The 16762-nt window shown below is 52.1% G+C and overlaps 1 protein-coding gene across 8 annotated transcripts in view; it reads right to left on the bottom strand.

Annotated features, from left to right (window-relative positions):
* Positions 1-251: 251 nt before the first annotated feature.
* PPP2R5C (protein phosphatase 2 regulatory subunit B'gamma) overlaps positions 252-16762 on the bottom strand; it is a 121149-nt gene continuing 104638 nt past the window's right edge. For 4 of the 8 annotated variants that reach the window (XM_059373995.1, XM_059373999.1, XM_059374000.1 and 1 more), the window contains 5 exons: positions 15848-15975; positions 14412-14513; positions 12906-12978; positions 8912-9028; positions 252-3153 (listed from right to left, as the gene is read on the bottom strand). In XM_059373995.1, the coding sequence (XP_059229978.1) occupies positions 3022-3153; positions 8912-9028; positions 12906-12978; positions 14412-14513; positions 15848-15975 (552 nt within the window). In that variant the 3' untranslated portion in view covers positions 252-3021. Of the gene's footprint in view, positions 3154-5262; positions 5336-5921; positions 6353-8911; positions 9029-12905; positions 12979-14411; positions 14514-15847; positions 15976-16762 lie in introns of those variants that run through there. The other 4 variants (XM_059373998.1, XM_059374003.1, XM_059373996.1 and 1 more) reach the window with 3 other exon arrangements.

Genomic DNA, 16762 nt, shown 5'->3' with positions numbered 1-16762 from the left:
CATTTCTATAAATTGTGCTCTGACTCACGTTTGCCTCCTCAAAGATGAGTGGGGGCGGAGAAAGGCACCTCTACTTTATTCCCCGAGGGAGGTGAGCCACGATCTCACGGAGCGGGCCAGGGACGCTGGGCTGGGGCCTCTGACCGGGAGACGGGGAGCAGAGGATGTCCTCTTGCCCGAAGGGAGGCCTGCTAACCCGCCAGGCCCGGCTGGCCTGACACCAGGGCTAAATTTAGTTTCATGATGAGCAATAAAATTCACATGTTCTTTATTTAGTCCATATAATACACCATTTTTAGAGGTTTTTTTTTTTTTAAAATTGGATAAAAGAGCATATTAAATGGCACGTGTATGAAGTTTTCTCTTCATAAACAATGTCAGAACAAAAAGTCTTGAATTACAAAATGTTAAAAAATATGTAGGTACTTAACATTTCACTAGAGCGTAAAGTTACAGATATCCTCTAAAGAAAAATAATTGTGCCACTTACCTATTTTTGCTGTTTCTATGAACTTTTTTATTCTGTACATAGGACATTTTGTACAAAATATGAAGTCTACATTTTTATTACTTGTTACCATAAAACAAAGATACAATGTATGTACAATATTAAAAGGAAGCCGTACTAAAGCCACACTAAAAAGACACTCGGAATAGTGACATTTCTGATGTACAGATACATTTTGGAAAGAGTGAAGATGCCGAACGCAGAACTTTATGAAGAAAAACAGTCACCGGTTTATTTTCAATGTAGTACTTTTTGAAATCAGTTTGGTACAGAATAAACAGTGTATCTATATAATAATATATAAGTTGAACAATTAGCACAGGGAATCTGAGTACTAACTAGGAAAACTTTAATAGGCCAAAATATTAAATAATAGTCTTGTCAAAGAAAATTAGTCTCTCTCAAAACTCCCCCCCCCCTTTTTGGTGAATGTTTGTCTTCAATAAAGAGCAGAAATAAAACCTAGACAAAAAGGTGTTCTTACAGGCTGAGCTTTATACAGTCACCCAAATTGTGGATATTTTGCTTTTTACCTAGGGCAGAAGAGAGTCTTCCTAGAACCCTCTCTCACACACATACTGAACATCCAAAATCAAGGATATTTGAGAATCTATCAGCTAAAGACGGAAGTTCAAACAATGGTATATCAAAATACAGAAGACGCTGCTTTATACAATAAAAAGCACCCTCTTTCCTTCAAAAGGAAAAGGCATCTAAGCTTTTTTTAAATTATAGATTTCATAATGGTAAAATGGATAGATTACTTGTCAAGTTTCTCAGGAAGTGTTTCTTCTCGAAAAGTGGCCTTTCCCACTTTCAGCTGGGGCAATCTTTTTAGTTAGTACTTGACTTGGCTCCTAGCCCAGACCCCCCCACCCCCCATGACCTTCCTCCAGGGACACAAGGAAATCAACATCGTGTGTGGACGTAAGTGACACCAGGGGCAGCAGGCACCACGGCCGGGGGACCGTGTCTGCTTTCCACAACGTTTCCGTGGACACCCGAGACCTCGATTAAAATAAAAGAAGCCATGTTTTATCTTTTTATGCATCAAGACATTTAACATGAACTTAATCTCGTCTTATACCAGAGACAAGAGAAACTAGAGTCATTTGTTCAGAATAGGGACGCGTCTCCAACAGCTCTCAAGCAGGATAAATAAGTCAAAACACGAGCCACCCTGAGAGAGATACAGAGCAGACGAAGCGCTAAGGGTAGAGGTTTTTCTCCTCGTGCTATTCCATTCCAAACAACAGCTAGACACATGCAAGGAAGTCCGTGAAATTTAATAGCAGCATTTGAAGACCAATGAGGACTTAGACGCTGTATGCCCCTCATGAGGTGTTTATAATGTGTGCTCGGTTCCCCTGGACAGGGTCACAGTAAGCCCTCACACCACCGCCGCTGCCGCCGCTGCCCACTGGCGCTTGGGGACCACATCCCGGCAGCCAGGGGACACCAGGGCGGCGCCCTGCACGGACCGGGGCACTCTTGTTACTTTCCGCCCAGAGGCAGGCTGCAGCTCGTGATGGGCCAAGATCTGGCCCGACTCAAGATGATCTCGTTCTGACCTTTTATAAAATGTAGAAAATGGATTCTCAGAGATGATACCTTTATTAATTCTAGAGCCTCGTGAAAGGGCAACTATGTTTAGACAAAATAAAAGTCTGCAAACAAACCAAAAAAAAGGGGGTGGGGAACACAACATTTGAAAATTCCAATTCCAGTCAAGGTAGGCAGAGAAAGCTCTCTTTTAAGGTAAGTTTCTCCTGTGAGCTTAACTCCTGGGGTCCCTGGTGCTGGGCCCCAGGCTTGGAAATATGGCTTTAGCGGTACCCAAAAGAAGTGACAGTGCACAGATGTCACACATCAAAGGAAAGAGACACCATCTAAAAACACGGTGGCCGAGGATTGTCATGTCACTTTTCTCAGTAAGTCATGTTAGAACGAGGACAGCAAATAGCCATCTCAGTGAGATAAAAAGAAAGGAAGAAAAAGAAAGAGAGGAGGAGAGAGAGAGAGAGAGAGAGAGAGAGAGAGAAGCTACTGGCGTTAACAATCACAGAGAAACAACGGAAAAGGTTTGTAGAGTCTTCAGAAATAGGTAATACTTTTTTAAAGTGTTCCTTTGATTTGCAGAACAGTGATATTACCATAGAACCACTTGTATAAATGATCACGAATTCCGGGTGGGTAGAATGTGAAGAGGATGACCAGGGTGCTCTCCTTAGCTCTGATTTTGGGAAACAGTCTTATGGGGGCTGCGCCGGGGCTGGGCCCACTCGCGGGGGACGTGGCCGGCAGCCCTCGGCTCTGCCGACCCATCCGAGAAGCCACCATTGTTTGAACTCCTAATCTCGAGCTGAGGCAGAAGTGCATTATTGCCTACAGAACGGGGTCGAAGAAAGCTCTGACTCTGAGTGTAACTGATTTGTATGGCACAAAAAGGATGTACTTTCTACAGAATCCGGAAAAGAACAGGCACCCCCAGGCCGCAGCGGTCCTCTGGGGGGCTAGCGCCCGTCCTGGGAGACCAGCTCGTCAGCTCTGCAGTGAGCCTCCAAGGCGTTCTTGGTGTGGCGGTCCTGAGGCAGCTCGGACTTGCGGCGCACGACAGGCCGGTCCTTCTTCAGATCTTTCTGTGCCTGGAATTACAAAGGCAGTGGCATTGGCTACGAGTGAAGCCATCAGAGGATGGAGCTCATGTCTGCATGCTAAGTCAAAGGGCAGCCATAAGTCGGGTGCCCAGCACCCACATTGTAAGGCCGACAGAGGAACAAGCACCCCAAACTGGGTGCGGCCACCGGCAGTGACCTAGCAGCTAGTGGGAAGGGTGGTGTGCACAAAACACTGGCAGTCTGGGTTCCTAGAAAAGTGCAGTTCCGTCCCAGTACTCGGTACCTCTGTTTTTTGCAAGTTCACCAGTTCTAGGAAATGTCCTCAGTAGCAAAACCCCACTGCAGCGAACGCTACTGAAGGCATCTCTGTGCCCACGGCCATTACAGAAGCCGTTCGGAAAGTGGAAATTTCCTCTGGAGGGAAATAAAAAGAATGAATGAAAACCACATTGAAACTGGATTTAAAGAAAAGGTCCAAAATGTCTATTCAATTTGAAAAAAAGGTCCTTAGAGTAAAAGAGGCATTATGTGGGTCACTTCGGGGAACAAACCCGCTAGAACTTCAAAAAAACGATACTTAATTATGCACATAAAATTTTCTAGTATTAAGGATAGGAAATAAAAGATTCCCTCCCCCACAACATTGTCTTTCTGAAGTTTAGGACATTGTGGTTTTACTTAAAAAACAACAAAAAAAAAAGAATCCTGGTTTTGCACAAGGATTTAGAGAACTGCGTCTGCTATGGAAGCAGGGTGGTGGTTGCTGATACAGGGTGTTTATACTGAAGGCACCCGTTCCCGTAAGTAAAAGGTGAACACGTCAGTCGGTTTTGGGGCAGGGCCAGGGCATCCGTACCAGTGTTTCTGAAACAAGACAAGCCACAGAAATCATCTGAACACCAGAGGACTGCCAATTAGCTGTACACTTCAGCCAGAAGCAAGTGCTTCTGCTTGGCATCTCCATCGACAAGACAGACTTTAAAGAGGATGTACTGACTTCCGTGGTTGTGAACAAAAGCTTTATCAGAGAAAATTCATTTCAAGTCAATTGTCTGACAACTAAAGGGACAAAACCACAGCCACCTCTCAGAGTCTGGGGATATCTAACCTCTGCGTAAAGTACACTTCTGGCTTTTAGAAGCAATTCCAGAACCCACAGAAGCCAAACGTGGAAAGTTCACGTTTTTGCAGAGCTAAGTATTTCTCAGGGTTCTTTGCAGATTTATCTGTGGAAAAGGCAGGGACATCAAGGTTTAGAAAGAGCCTTGTGTGATGTTCCGGGAATATTTCTAGAAACGTGACGTGAATATTCACACTCATTTATGGGAGAGGTGGGAGTCTGGCTTTTTGCCCCTGGAGGTTAGTGCTCGCGGCTTCAGGAGAAGCACCCCCATCGGGGAGCTGTGAGGGGCACAGCGCCGGGCGTGTTTGCTTTTGGCCCACAAGGAACCCAAGAGGGAACAATTCTACCCTGAAAACAAAGCCAAGCGAAGCCAAGCCAAACCCAGACGTTTACAGACTCGGTATAGTTCACCCCCGCTGAAACAGGCATTCCGAAGAGAAGAAACATGTGAGCAGAAAAAGGCCACGGTCGAAACTGGGGAACTGGAACCAGAAGTGCAAATGCAGAGAACACACAAGCCCTGGGAGCATCTGCGAGGACCGTGGGCCGGACGCGCCGGGCTTCCTGCGCGGGCATCTCAGACTGGGTGTCAGGCATTGCGTGACAAGAGGAGAAAGATCAGAAAGACAGCAGGCGGGGAAGGACGACAGGGCGTGCGCACGGTCACCCCGAAGGGGCAGGCTGGGGGGGGGCGTGTGGGCCGTGGGCGGACGCGGTAAGCAGGTGGAGCGTGAGGCACGGCCTCCGTCTGCCGCCTGCGGGCAGATCTACGAGGCTTGAGTTTCCATATAGGAAGTGGGAGCAGGACACGAAGGTGGCGAACATAATCCTCCATGTTTTAACTACGCGGCTGAGGACACAGCTAACCCCCAAATGTCTCAAGGGACCCGTTTCATCTTCACCAGCGGGGGTGACAGAGAGGAAAGGGAGAGCACCTCCTGGGCACGGCACTGTTTGTCGTCTTGTCCTCAGCACACAAGCCTCACACACTCTACGTTTGGAGGAAGGAGTACCTTCACTGCCCGCCTCTCCGTCTCTCTACACCTTCCTGATCTGCGTGCTCGGCACTGCTTTTCTCCCGACCGACTGTTAGAAATGAGAATTGTTAACATTTTAAACGTCTCTGGTATAAATGTCATTCACATGAAATTTACTACTCCTCTTTGGATGTTCCATGGAGGGTTAGACAAGCTCCTCCCTCTCCCCCCAAATAAAAATGCAAATCATGGTTCTGACAGGTCAATACCTAATTTCTCCCCAGAATTCCGACCAACCGCACCCCACCTCCTGCCTCCTCTGCCATCGACCTCGCCCATGTGTCCCATCCTGGCCAACATTCAAGTCATTTTAAGGAAATGTGGAATTATTTTGGGAAAATAAAATTAGCCAGAGATACAATTAAAAGGGCCCTGAAAATACTCAGACTTTAATTTTTAGCGATAACTTTTTATGTGATTTGGTCTCCAAATTGTGTACAAGTTCTCCTACATCGAGGTATTTTTCTCTTTGCTTTAACGATGGTGTTTTGAGATTTTCAGGATACAGGACTCCAACATTTTTCAAATTCAGGAGAGTCTATTATATCAAATATTATACCTATGAGACTGCACTAGAAATACCTTCACCTGGTTGGCTTGAAATGGGACGGGATTCAATGGACTCACAAAAATCCGTAACAAGCCCTAAAATCAGATGGTATTAGTCTTCCAGTTCTTTTTTTTTTCCAAGTTGTTTGGCTATTCTGGGTCCTTTGTGTTGCCATGTGGATGTTAGAATCCGTATGTCATTAAAAAAAAAAAGTATGCTGGGGTTCTGATTGAGATCACATTAATTTGGGTAGAACGGGTGTTTTTTTTTTTTTTTTAAAGATTTTTATTTATTTATTTGACAGAGATCACAAGCAGACAGAGAGGCAGCAAGAGGGAGAGGAGGAAGCAGGCTCCCTGCTGAGCAGAGAGCCCGATGCGGGGCTCAATCCTAGGACCCTGAGATCATGACCTGCGCCGAAGGCAGAGGCTTAACCCGAGGAACCACCCAGGCACCCCTGAGAACGGGTGTTTTAATGCCATTGAGTCTTCAACTCAGGAGCGTGATCGTAGAGATCTAAGAAAAAATTATGCAGAAAAGTTAGTTACATCACCTCGCAAGAGTCACGGAAATACATACGCTACAGGAGTTCTCCAGGAACCACCTGTCTGCCTCGGGTCAGTCAGAACCAGGTGGGTGCATGAGTAGAGACCGAGCCTTTTGCATTCCGGGGAAGGATGCACACCGCCGAGGGCACAGGACAGATCAACCAGGGCCATTTCCCCACTCACGATGAGAATGCTATTTCGATTTGCCTTCTTGATCAAATACTTGATTCCTCATAGAGGAATCATAAATAAGACCACAATTTACGTGTTCTTTACGTCTTGGACATAGGCCGTTCTTTTCCTAGCGTTGATCATGACCTGCAGCGGGTCAAGGACGGACTAACCCCCACAATTAATGTGTCAGAACTGGCTTGTAAACCGTCAGCTTCCTGTCCACTGCTGAAAGGTCTACATGACTTAAAAACTAAGGTGGTGGGGCGCCTGGGTGGCTCAGTGGTCAAGCGTCTGCCTTCGGCTCAGGTCATGATCCCAGGGTCCTGCATCGGGCTCCCAGCTCCGTGGGGAGTCTGCTTCTCTCTCTGACCTTCTCCCCGCTCATACCCTCTCTCTCTCAATAATAAATAAATAAATAAAATCTTAATAAATAAATAAATAAATAAATCTTTAAACAAAACAAAACAAAACACACAACACAACAAAAAAACCCTCTAGGGCGCCTGGGTGGCTCAGTGGGTTAAGCCGCTGCCTTCGGCTCAGGTCATGATCTCGGGGTCTTGGGATCGAGTCCCGCATCGGGCTCTCTGCTCAGCAGGGAGCCTGCTTCCCTCTCTCTCTCTGCCTGCCTCTCCATCTACTTGTGATTTCTGTCAAATAAATAAATAAAATCTTTAAAAAACAAAAACAAACAAACAAAAAACCCCTCTAATGTTGTCCCAGATTCCGGGGCAGCGCTCTCAGTACGAGGGGTGCTGCTTTGATATCTGTGTCTGTAAGCACTAGGCGAGCTCTCATGTCTTTAGTACTTAGTACACTTCAAGCCACAAAATCAAAATGGCAATTTAAAAAATGACCTCAAATTCCTCTTCCAGTTAAAAAAAAGTGAAGCAGGAAAATGAATGTCCCCCCAGGGAGGACAGAGAAAAATGGGGATTTTTGAGATTTTTTAATTACATCTGTTCACGGCTAACAATTATGGACTCCAACTGAACTAAGTCAAAATAAGTCACTGACATCCACTAGGCGTTTACGGAGTTCCCCCACCGTATTTCTGGTACTGAAGTTTTGTTCTTCTGCTAAGGCTGGGAGCTGGCTGGGCAAGAAGGGGCACGTGCGTGGTGGTCACTGCAGCTGCCTCCCTGGGCAGCCTTGTGCAAAACGACTCTGGACTGATGCCGCCCAGTTGGGAAAACAAAACAAAACAAAACATGTTCCAATATGGAACTCCAAATTCCCTAGTAGCCACGTTAAAAAAGTAAAAAGCAATAGGTGAAATGAATTTTAACAGCGTTTCAAAATTTAACCCAATATATCCAAAATGCTGTCATTTCAACATATAAGCAAGAGTAAAAAATTATGAATGAGATGCTTTTGCTGTCGAGCCTGGGGGTTCCTGTGCTCTGGGCTGTCAGCACAGCTCGGTGCAGATGGCCACGCTGTGAGGGCTCAGCAGCCCCATGGGGCTTGCGGCCACGAGTAAGGACAGCGTGGTCTGGGCGGTGGCGGGCCTGCGCTCTTGCTGATGCCCCATTCCGTCTGATCAAGTGGGGAGTGAAATCTGCCCGAGTTAAAACCTCTGCTCAAGTGAGTTGTGAACAACATGAGCATTGGTACACTGCCTGCGTCCAGCCACCCTGACCTCGGGCCCTTCGGAATCTTAGTGCTGGCTGTCATCAGGGATCCTCAAGGTTCCAGAATCAGGAAGGCCCCCGCCCCCCAGAGAAACACGGCCAGGACAGGCTCCTCATGCACAGGCGGGACACCTGCCCTCTGAAGCCCCCACTGTCTGCGTGTTCCCAGCTTGGTAATGTGGGCGGTCTCTGGATGGGTGGGGGTCTGAACACGTACCCCCACCACCGTGGGAACAAACCACCTGAGCACAGGGGTCACCCCAACAAGGCCCCCGGCTCGGGCCCCTTCCCGCCAGGCAGTGCTGTTCTGCTGTCAGGGAGGGAGACGGGGCTCGGCCCCAGGGCTGCCACGGGCGGCCGACCGGGGATGTCCCTGGGCCAGAGCGTGAGCGGGAGCCTCACAAGGAAGACGGTGGAATGACGCCACTTCCCGCTCTGCAAAGGCTTTGGCTTCGCGCGCCAGGGACGGTCAGCGGCTGAGACCGTTACTCGTGGGAATGAAGACAAAAGACTCACATCTCAGGCGCAGCCTCGAGACTCAATGATTTCTAGTCGTTTGCTCCCTGAGGTGCAGAAAAGGTACCTCCCGTGAGCTGGCCCGGACCGGGGAGCCCGCCCAGAAGGCAGCGACGGAAAGCGCGTCCCTCCGGGCTCCGGTGATGGGGCTCGGGCAAGCCCACCACGGGTGCCCCGGCTCCGCTCTGGGCGGTGCGTGTTACCTGGCGAGCCTCTTCATTCGCGGCCTTTCTCAGCATCTGCACATCTTCCAATAAAGGCCCGTCTGTCTCCATTGCAACCGGAATGGTCACGGTGCTTGCTGGGCTATACACTGCGTACTGCAATGCAAAGCGCGCAGTCACTCTCTGGGCGCAGGGCCCGGGCCGGAAGGCTCGCGTCCTGGCGGGGGCAAGTCTTCCCTCCGGCGGCCCCCCTACCCTGGGCCCTCTCCTGCAGCCCACAGGGTGGCCGTTAAACCAGCCTGTGCCCGCGGGGCCTTGGAAACCAGCCCGCGTCTACCCTTCCAGGCCCAGCGGCACTGGGTGGGACTAGGACTTCGGCTCCAGACTCCCCTCCAAGGCTCCCCTGGGACGGTGGGACCAGGCAGCCTCGCTCGGAGCCTGTGTGCACGCGCTCCCCTGGCCTGCTCTTCACGCCCACAGCCTCCCCTCCCTGTCCAGGCTGGCACCTGCCGACCTGACTCTCCTGCCCATGCTCTTAACTCCCTGGAGCTGTTATCCATCTGCCCCTTTGTCCACATGCCACACGTCTCAGTTGTCTAGCCAAACTCCGTGACTCGCTTCTGCCCAACAGCTGGGCTACGCACTGGAAGCCCGTGGCCGTGGAGCCTCGACTCAGCTGCTTCCTCCTTCCCATGCCACTGGGCGCCCAGGCACCTGCCACTCCCATCCACGCCGCCGTGGCCACACGCGTGAGAGCGCCTGGGTGCCGCCCCTTCCAGGCACCAGACGTGTTGCTGCCAGAAAGAACTTTCTGAAATCCAAGTCTGACTAGGCCACTTTGCTCTTCAGGACTCTTAAGACCTGCACCTGTTCTCGGGGCTAAACACCCACGTTTGTCCCCGCTCCAGCTGCTCCCAAGCACAGACCACGCCCAGACCCCTCCTCCTTCGCCAACAGTCCACCTGTGCTCAACAGGCTTCCATCCTCTGCCCTCTCTGCCTTGAGAACCTCCCCTGGATCCAGACTGGGTGGCTGAGACGTCCCCTGCGAGGGGTTCAGCCCTCTTGCTGGGGACACCGTGACTATGGACACCCCAGTGTGGCTTTCTGTGTCCCAGATGGAGACAGGAAGCAGACCTCCTGCCCACCTTCCTCTCCAGCATGTCCCCATGCGTGTTACGATCTGGCCATCTGAATGCATTCTCTCTGCCTCCATCTGGCTCCCCTCATGGACCCCTGAGCCCCTCGGAGCGGTGTCCTGCCCCCATCTTTGTATCTTGGGAAGGTTCCACAATTCAGGACACCCAGCTGGTGCCCATCTGCTGAGGGAAGCTGCTGTCTCCTCGGTGCCGAGCCCCCAGGGGCTCCCAGAAGCACAACTAAGCGCAGGACTCGTCGGGCCCGTGCTGAGAGCGGCACGCGGCTCCCAAGTCCTCACTGGGGCTCAGGGCGAAAAGAAGAACGAACGAGAATGTTACAAAATGGTCCCAGCCAAAGGAGGGCCACAGAGCAGGCCCCGGTAGGAGAGGATTCCTACTAGGGATAAAACTGTCGAGGCTGGAGTCCACAGCAGGGTCAAGGAACACACACGTCACCCAGAGACGCCCACCTCTCAAGGGAAAGCGGCCAGCCGGGCCCCGCGCCCTGGGCCCGAGGCTGCACCCGAGGTTCACAGAAGCGCCTGTCATCACGTCACACAATTCCGACCAAAGTCAGGGAGAAGCGAACACTAGCTGTCCCCGGCCTCTTGGGAGGGATAGGAGAACACAGTCTCGGGAGAAAGCCTCAGTATTCCAGGTCTCGAACAAATTAAACCACGCGTGGTATTCAACAGCTCTAGCAGAACCGCCACAATGGCCATGACAAACGCGACCGGAAATCTGGGAGGCTCCGCCGACTCCCCGAGCCTCGCAGGACGGATGGCGCACGTCCGATCTGAGCGGGGGAGCCTCGGGGCGACTTCCAGACACAGCTCAGGGGGCAGACTTGCAGAAGAAGCAATGAACTCATACCTCAAGAAGACAGACCTGAGACGGGGAGCCAGGCTCGAAGACCCCACTGTTCCCATGACGGAAACAAGAAACACGCTGTAGTCCACACAGCTCTCTGCTTCCTGCGGTCGTTGTGACAAAGGGCACACAGTGACTGGAGCTTGGAAAAGGTTCCCTCTCTCAAGTGAAGACCAAGTCCCGAGGCCTTGCTTCCAGCTCTGAGACATTCCTAGCCCAGGAAGTGTTTTCCTTGGGGGATGTGGCGCCGGGACTGCGCGGGCAGATGGGACTCACGGGGGGTGACTCACACGGGTTCAACAGGGAGCCAGCCGGTCAGCCTCGTGCCCTGAACGTCACGGTCACCAACGGCGCCTGGCGAGCACAGGCAGGGCCTGCCCGGGACGCCGCAGAGAGCAGCCCAGAGGAGTAAAAACGTCGCGTAAGAGAAACTCAGGAGCAGCTCAGAAAAAGGGAGACGGGAGCAGTGTCTATTTCAGAAGGGACACCTGCTACCGCACAGCAGTGAAAACCAGGCCACGCCGTTACACAACCCACCAGCTCTTTCCCGTTTGTGGCAGGAAGGCTTCGTGCGGGTTTCCATGAGATCATTTCTATATTCTCAGTAAGATAAACAGAAGTGGGCTCTCTGACTTGTGCATGGTTCACGCGTCGCAGGGTGTCGAGGTGGCGGGTGTGGGGGCTGGGGTCCCGGCCGGCCCCCTGCACGCGGCTGTCAGGCAGGGCCGCCTGCCTCCACCTGCCCCAGATTCCCACTTTTCCTGTGTCTTAGAAAGAAATGTCAGTATTTTAACCACACACACTCTGTTTCTTACAGCAGATGCCCGGAGCTGTGTGCCTGCACGGGGCACGCACGGGTTCACGGTCACCTCACAACAGCGATTCCGTGAAGAGCACAGAACAGAGGCCGTAAAGGGGACGCTGCTGGGTTGTTCTACGCGGGGACCGGGACCTCACTTAAGAAAGTCATTCCAGTTTCCGAAGGCTTAAGTCTCCTGAATGTGGTTTTCTTGAGGGAAGTACAAGCAAGACGTCACACAGATCAGACACATACGTTTAATAAACCTCTGTTCATGCATCGCTTTTCAGGCAATGTCAGACTGAAAAACCGGCAGCACGGAATTAGCGAACAACCTGTGCACACCTCTCACCCCGGAAAAGCGGACTGCTTGGAATCCAGCCCACCTGCACGAACCTTTAGGGTTCTAAAGGGAGCTGAGTGGTTCTCCTAAAGTACGATCTCGTCTTTTCTGGGAGGCGGAGGACAGCCTGGGGACCGTGCCTGTGGCAGGGACGCATCCCCGTGATTTTCAGACTGGCCCCGAACCAGAAGGAGCAGCTGCCGGACAGTGCTGCAGTCCATTGGGACCAGTGGACATGACACCCAAGACCACGCAGCTCAGAAGCCCACACGCCGGCCCCACAGCGGGCACTCTGTAGGGCGCCACTGCTGGCAGCTCCATGGGACACACCACGTGCGCCCGCCTGCCACAGTGCACTGGAGGCTTCTAGCCAGGTTGGGAGGAAGGGTTAGGGCCAACACGACAGAAGTCAGGCAATTTTCAACAATTAAAGGCTCAGCCTCCAGGAACCTGGTTTTAGGAAAAAGGCCACCCAACTTTGTACTTCATCTATTTCAAATCTTTTTTTTCAAATGATTTTGATATTAAAAAGAAAGGACATACCACTTGAGTGACAGCGTCTACGACATTTGTGGGGAGAAAGCAAATTGCAATCTTGACCCCCAAGCAGAGGCTGTACTCTGGTTTCCTTTTTACCACAGTATATTGGTAAGATTTAGATCTTACTGAAAAGAGGAGAGAAAAAAAATCAATTCTGTGGTAAAAGCTTGGGGGGGCAAAAACCAGTTGCTTGTACAAAAGTTGAGAAGCACATTTATTGCAGACATGCCCACATACAAGGTTACCGAGACCCGCCCCGCCCCTCGCGCGAGGACCTCACGTTCCCAGCTCATAAAAACATTCAGTAACGCCCTGGAGGTTTTCACGTTACTCTTTTTAGTACCTGGGGGTTTGCTTTGGCTAGATTTTCTATTTTAACCCACGCTTCTTCTCGTTCCTTCATTTTTAGCTTCTCTCTGAAAAACAGCAAAACATCATTGGTATTAGAGACAGGGATCACATGCAAGCAGAGGCGAGAGGCGACGCTGGCGTGACCAGCAGCGGCCACCTACTCTCCTCTGTCACTTCTGGTCTTACTTCCTGAGTTTCACCATGGGGAGCACCGCAGGACGGGATGTGGCACACGCGATGCACAAAACAAGTCAGACTCAGAGGCAGAGACTGAGCGAGTGAGTAGGCCACAGGGAGAACATGCTGGAGACCGTGGGCCCCGAGGACACACGTACGAGCCCCGCAGGCCTGCACCGTCCTGCTCTCGCTGCTTCCTCGGGGAAACCTAGAGAACCTTGAAGATAAGCTTATGGGGCCGTGGAAAGTGAGACCATTCCACGGCGTACGGGAACCGAGGCTAAGGACTAACGTCCCGACAAGGACGGGTTTAAAACGAACCGTCTTCGGACCCAGTTCTCGTCCACTCCCACCGTCAGAGGCCCACAACCTTCTGTAAATCCCTTCACCTTGACCCAGCATTTCTTCTTCTTTTTTTTAATGTGGAGAATGTGCTGCGTGATCTTTAAGATCCTTTTCAGAAAGCTGAGAGACTCACCGTGTGCAAGGCGGAAGGCACGGGTGAATCCCGTGCTCGGCTCCGAAGGAGTCCGGGCCACAAAGCTGGAGGCCGGGAGGCTCCATGTGCATGAGCCCCTGCCTCCCTCCGGCCCCGCAGACCACACCTCACGCAGTGGGTCCCCCTCGTGTGTGTGTCCCTGTCTTTTCCACACCACATTTTTGTCATAGGCACTGCTGTGCTGTCTGAACCTGTGATGAGGCCCCATGGACGGGACGGCATGGACGTGCCGTCTGTGAAGTGCGCGCGGGACCGCTGGTTACGTATATCCCGTAGCCTGAATTATAGTCGTGCAAAGTGTATCTTCCCGAGCCAGCTTCAAGGGACAAGCAAACAAGAAAACCTGCCCAGAGCCCAGACCTGACGGTGACGTCCTCCTCCGAGCGAGAGCTGGGCATGGGTTTCGTGAACGACGCAGGCCAGGCTTCAGACGAGGCCTGCGCCACATGCGCCCGCAAAACCGTGTCGGGATGAACACGCTTGCTTAGTCATGTAGACCTCAGGGGACAGCACTCAAATCTCGGCCTTATAGACCTGAAAAGCTCCTACGCCCCCAGCCTCTCTGTGCTCCTCAGCAAAGCTAAAGTCCGGGCTGCACGCACGTTTTTCAGAAGTGATTAAACTGGTGCCATAACAGGGAGCACAGAGATGTTCTCCGCCAACAAGTGAGTGTAACAAGTGTTTGCATTTCTGTTTCGAGGGTGACAGAGCGAGTTTGCTTTAAAGCAAGGAGCGTTTTAGGACCCACCCACCCAAGAGCTTTATTCAGGCCCGAGGAAGAGAAAACCCTTGAAAGAGTAGCTTTTGAAAGGAGCAACTTACTTCAGTTTCTCTGCTTTGAACTGCTGGGTACAGTCGTCGAACAGTTTCTGGTTCATCTCCATGAAGAGTTTCAGCGCATTGTAGATCAAGCCGTGTATTGTCCTGTAAGCAGACCCTGGTGTTCAGGCTCTGAACCCTCCAATTCTCTACCCACCTCCCTGCCCTCCTCGGCCACAGCCCTTTGCCCCCTGACCCTCCAGCTGCTGCAGAGGCCCTGTCACACGCCCCTGGGCTCTCTAACCAAAGCCCCGTCACTCTTCCAAGCAGCCCGTGGAGCGCTCCGGACTGGCCCTGGGGCCCCTCGCTTTCTGTCCTGGCTGACAGCAGCCACCTTCCGTGGAAACGGAATAAAAAACACTGACACTTGAAGAAACAGAACGTGTAGGGAAATAACGGAGACGTTTCAGCATCAAGGACATGTCAGTTTCCTTTTCATCTTAATTAAGGGTAGAAAACTTTTTTAATAATGCCAAAACAGGGCTATGGAAGACACAAAATAAAATGACCACGGAATGGCTTCATGAAGCTCAGCTTCCTGGCTCTGATGTCGAGGAGGAGGAGGCACAGCTGCTCTGTGATTCAGTGGAGCCTGGAGAGGACGCCAGTCCCACCTGCCCTCAGCGGATGGCCAAACTGGCAGCGAGACGGGCAGCAGGGCCGCGCTGTGGAGCCCAGGAAGCCCACAGTCTTGTGAGCAGCCACAGAAAAGCCTCCTCCCGCCCCCCTTGCTGCCAGGCCTGCTGCTGTTTCTGCTGCTATAGGTTCACGGGAACTTTGTAGCTCACTTCGTAACAAAACCCCACTTGTATCTGGAAACATTTAAATAACACTGCTCTCTGTGCAACAGGCAGCAGTCACCACTGCCTCTCGCATTGTACTAAATGCACACGGGGATGGTGGCTGAGCTCCAAGGCCTTTGCTCCCACCTGCTGAGCGTAATAAAAAATGAATGTGGCAGAGAAAAGGCTCCTGAAAGTCGATACAATGACGAGGTCTGCGGGGCTGTGCCAGGAGTGCCCCAGCGACCCCCAGAGCCTTGCGCTGATGCCTTATAGGGGCCCGGGACTTTCGGTACGTTGACTTCACCTGCATTTACCTTCACAACAAGGTGAAGGTCTCTGCAAAGTGCTTACGTGTGTTTCCTTTTTAAACCAGTATTTCGGACTTGGATTTCAATCCTAATTGAAGTTTCAGCGACATATGGGGAACTTTAAATGCCCCAGTGGACAGCTAGCTCTTTCCTGTTTTTCCTTTTAATTTTTAAAAAGATTTTATTTATTTATTAGAGAGAGAGAGCGCGCCCAAGCAGGGGAACGGCAGGCAGAGGGAGAGAGAGAAGCAGACTCCCCACCAAGCAGGGAGCCCGGTGCGGACCTCCATCCCAGGACCCCAGGACCGTGACCCGCGCCGAGGGCAGACGCTTCGCGCCCCCTTACTTGTTCCAGTGGGTCTTGGAGTTGCGGTACAAGGAGGGAAACATGATGGGCAGGATCTTGGCCGCGTTGTCGCTGATCAGGCTCATGATGTACTCGTTGTTCCAGTAATACAGCGCTCGCTCTGCCACCTGCAAGACGGAGGACACAACTGTGGGGACCGGGACGAGAGACCCTCATTCAGCAGGACCCTCGCCACGACTGCGTGGAGAGGCGATGAATCACCCATCAGCCAATCGGCGCCACAGACTCAGCCCACTCGAGACCATCACCCAAGAGACCGCTGCAAAGGGCAGCGGGTTTCCTGCCCGCCAAGAACCCACTCACTCACTCCTCCACTCCTTCAAGGAACATCCAGGCTGCGCCCCGGGCTCTACATGGAGGACGTGGCCAAATGCTCCCCGCCCGCCGCCTTCTGCCCGCTCCCCTCCGCCACGGGTCCGGGAAGAGCCAAGGCGTCGGAGTGGACAAGGTGAAGCGGGACTCCCGCCCTCGCAGAGCTTACGTTCCAGCAGGGCAGACACAGGATGGGAGAATTAATTCCCCCGGGGTGACAGGCCCTGGGGCGGACGGCGGCACGGAGCGTCAGGAGGGCCGCCTCGCTCAGGGTGAGCCACTGACACGTTCCGGTACGTGCAAGGGAGGCCGACAGGCTGAACAAAGGTCCTGGGGACGACCTCAGAACGAAGCCACAACGGCTGAATGAGGAGCCCAGGAGGGGAGAGCGGCAGGTGACTGAGGCCCCCTCAAACAGGAGCTGGGGTGAGGGGGACAAAAGTCGGAATGTGTTTGTGTCAGAAACAAGTGCTTGTCGACGGGGAGTCTCAGGGCCGAACAGTTTGTCCCCAAGTGTCCGTCGCTCGGCTGTGGGGAACGAGGTGTGCGAGGTGTGATGCCGTTGGGGCACACAGAACGGGA

The sequence above is a fragment of the Mustela nigripes genome, chromosome 13 (genome assembly GCF_022355385.1).
Source record: "Mustela nigripes isolate SB6536 chromosome 13, MUSNIG.SB6536, whole genome shotgun sequence".
Classification (NCBI taxonomy): Eukaryota; Metazoa; Chordata; class Mammalia; order Carnivora; family Mustelidae; genus Mustela; species Mustela nigripes.
The sequence above is the reverse complement of the archived record's forward strand: the minus strand, read 5'-3'. Positions and strand labels throughout refer to the sequence as shown.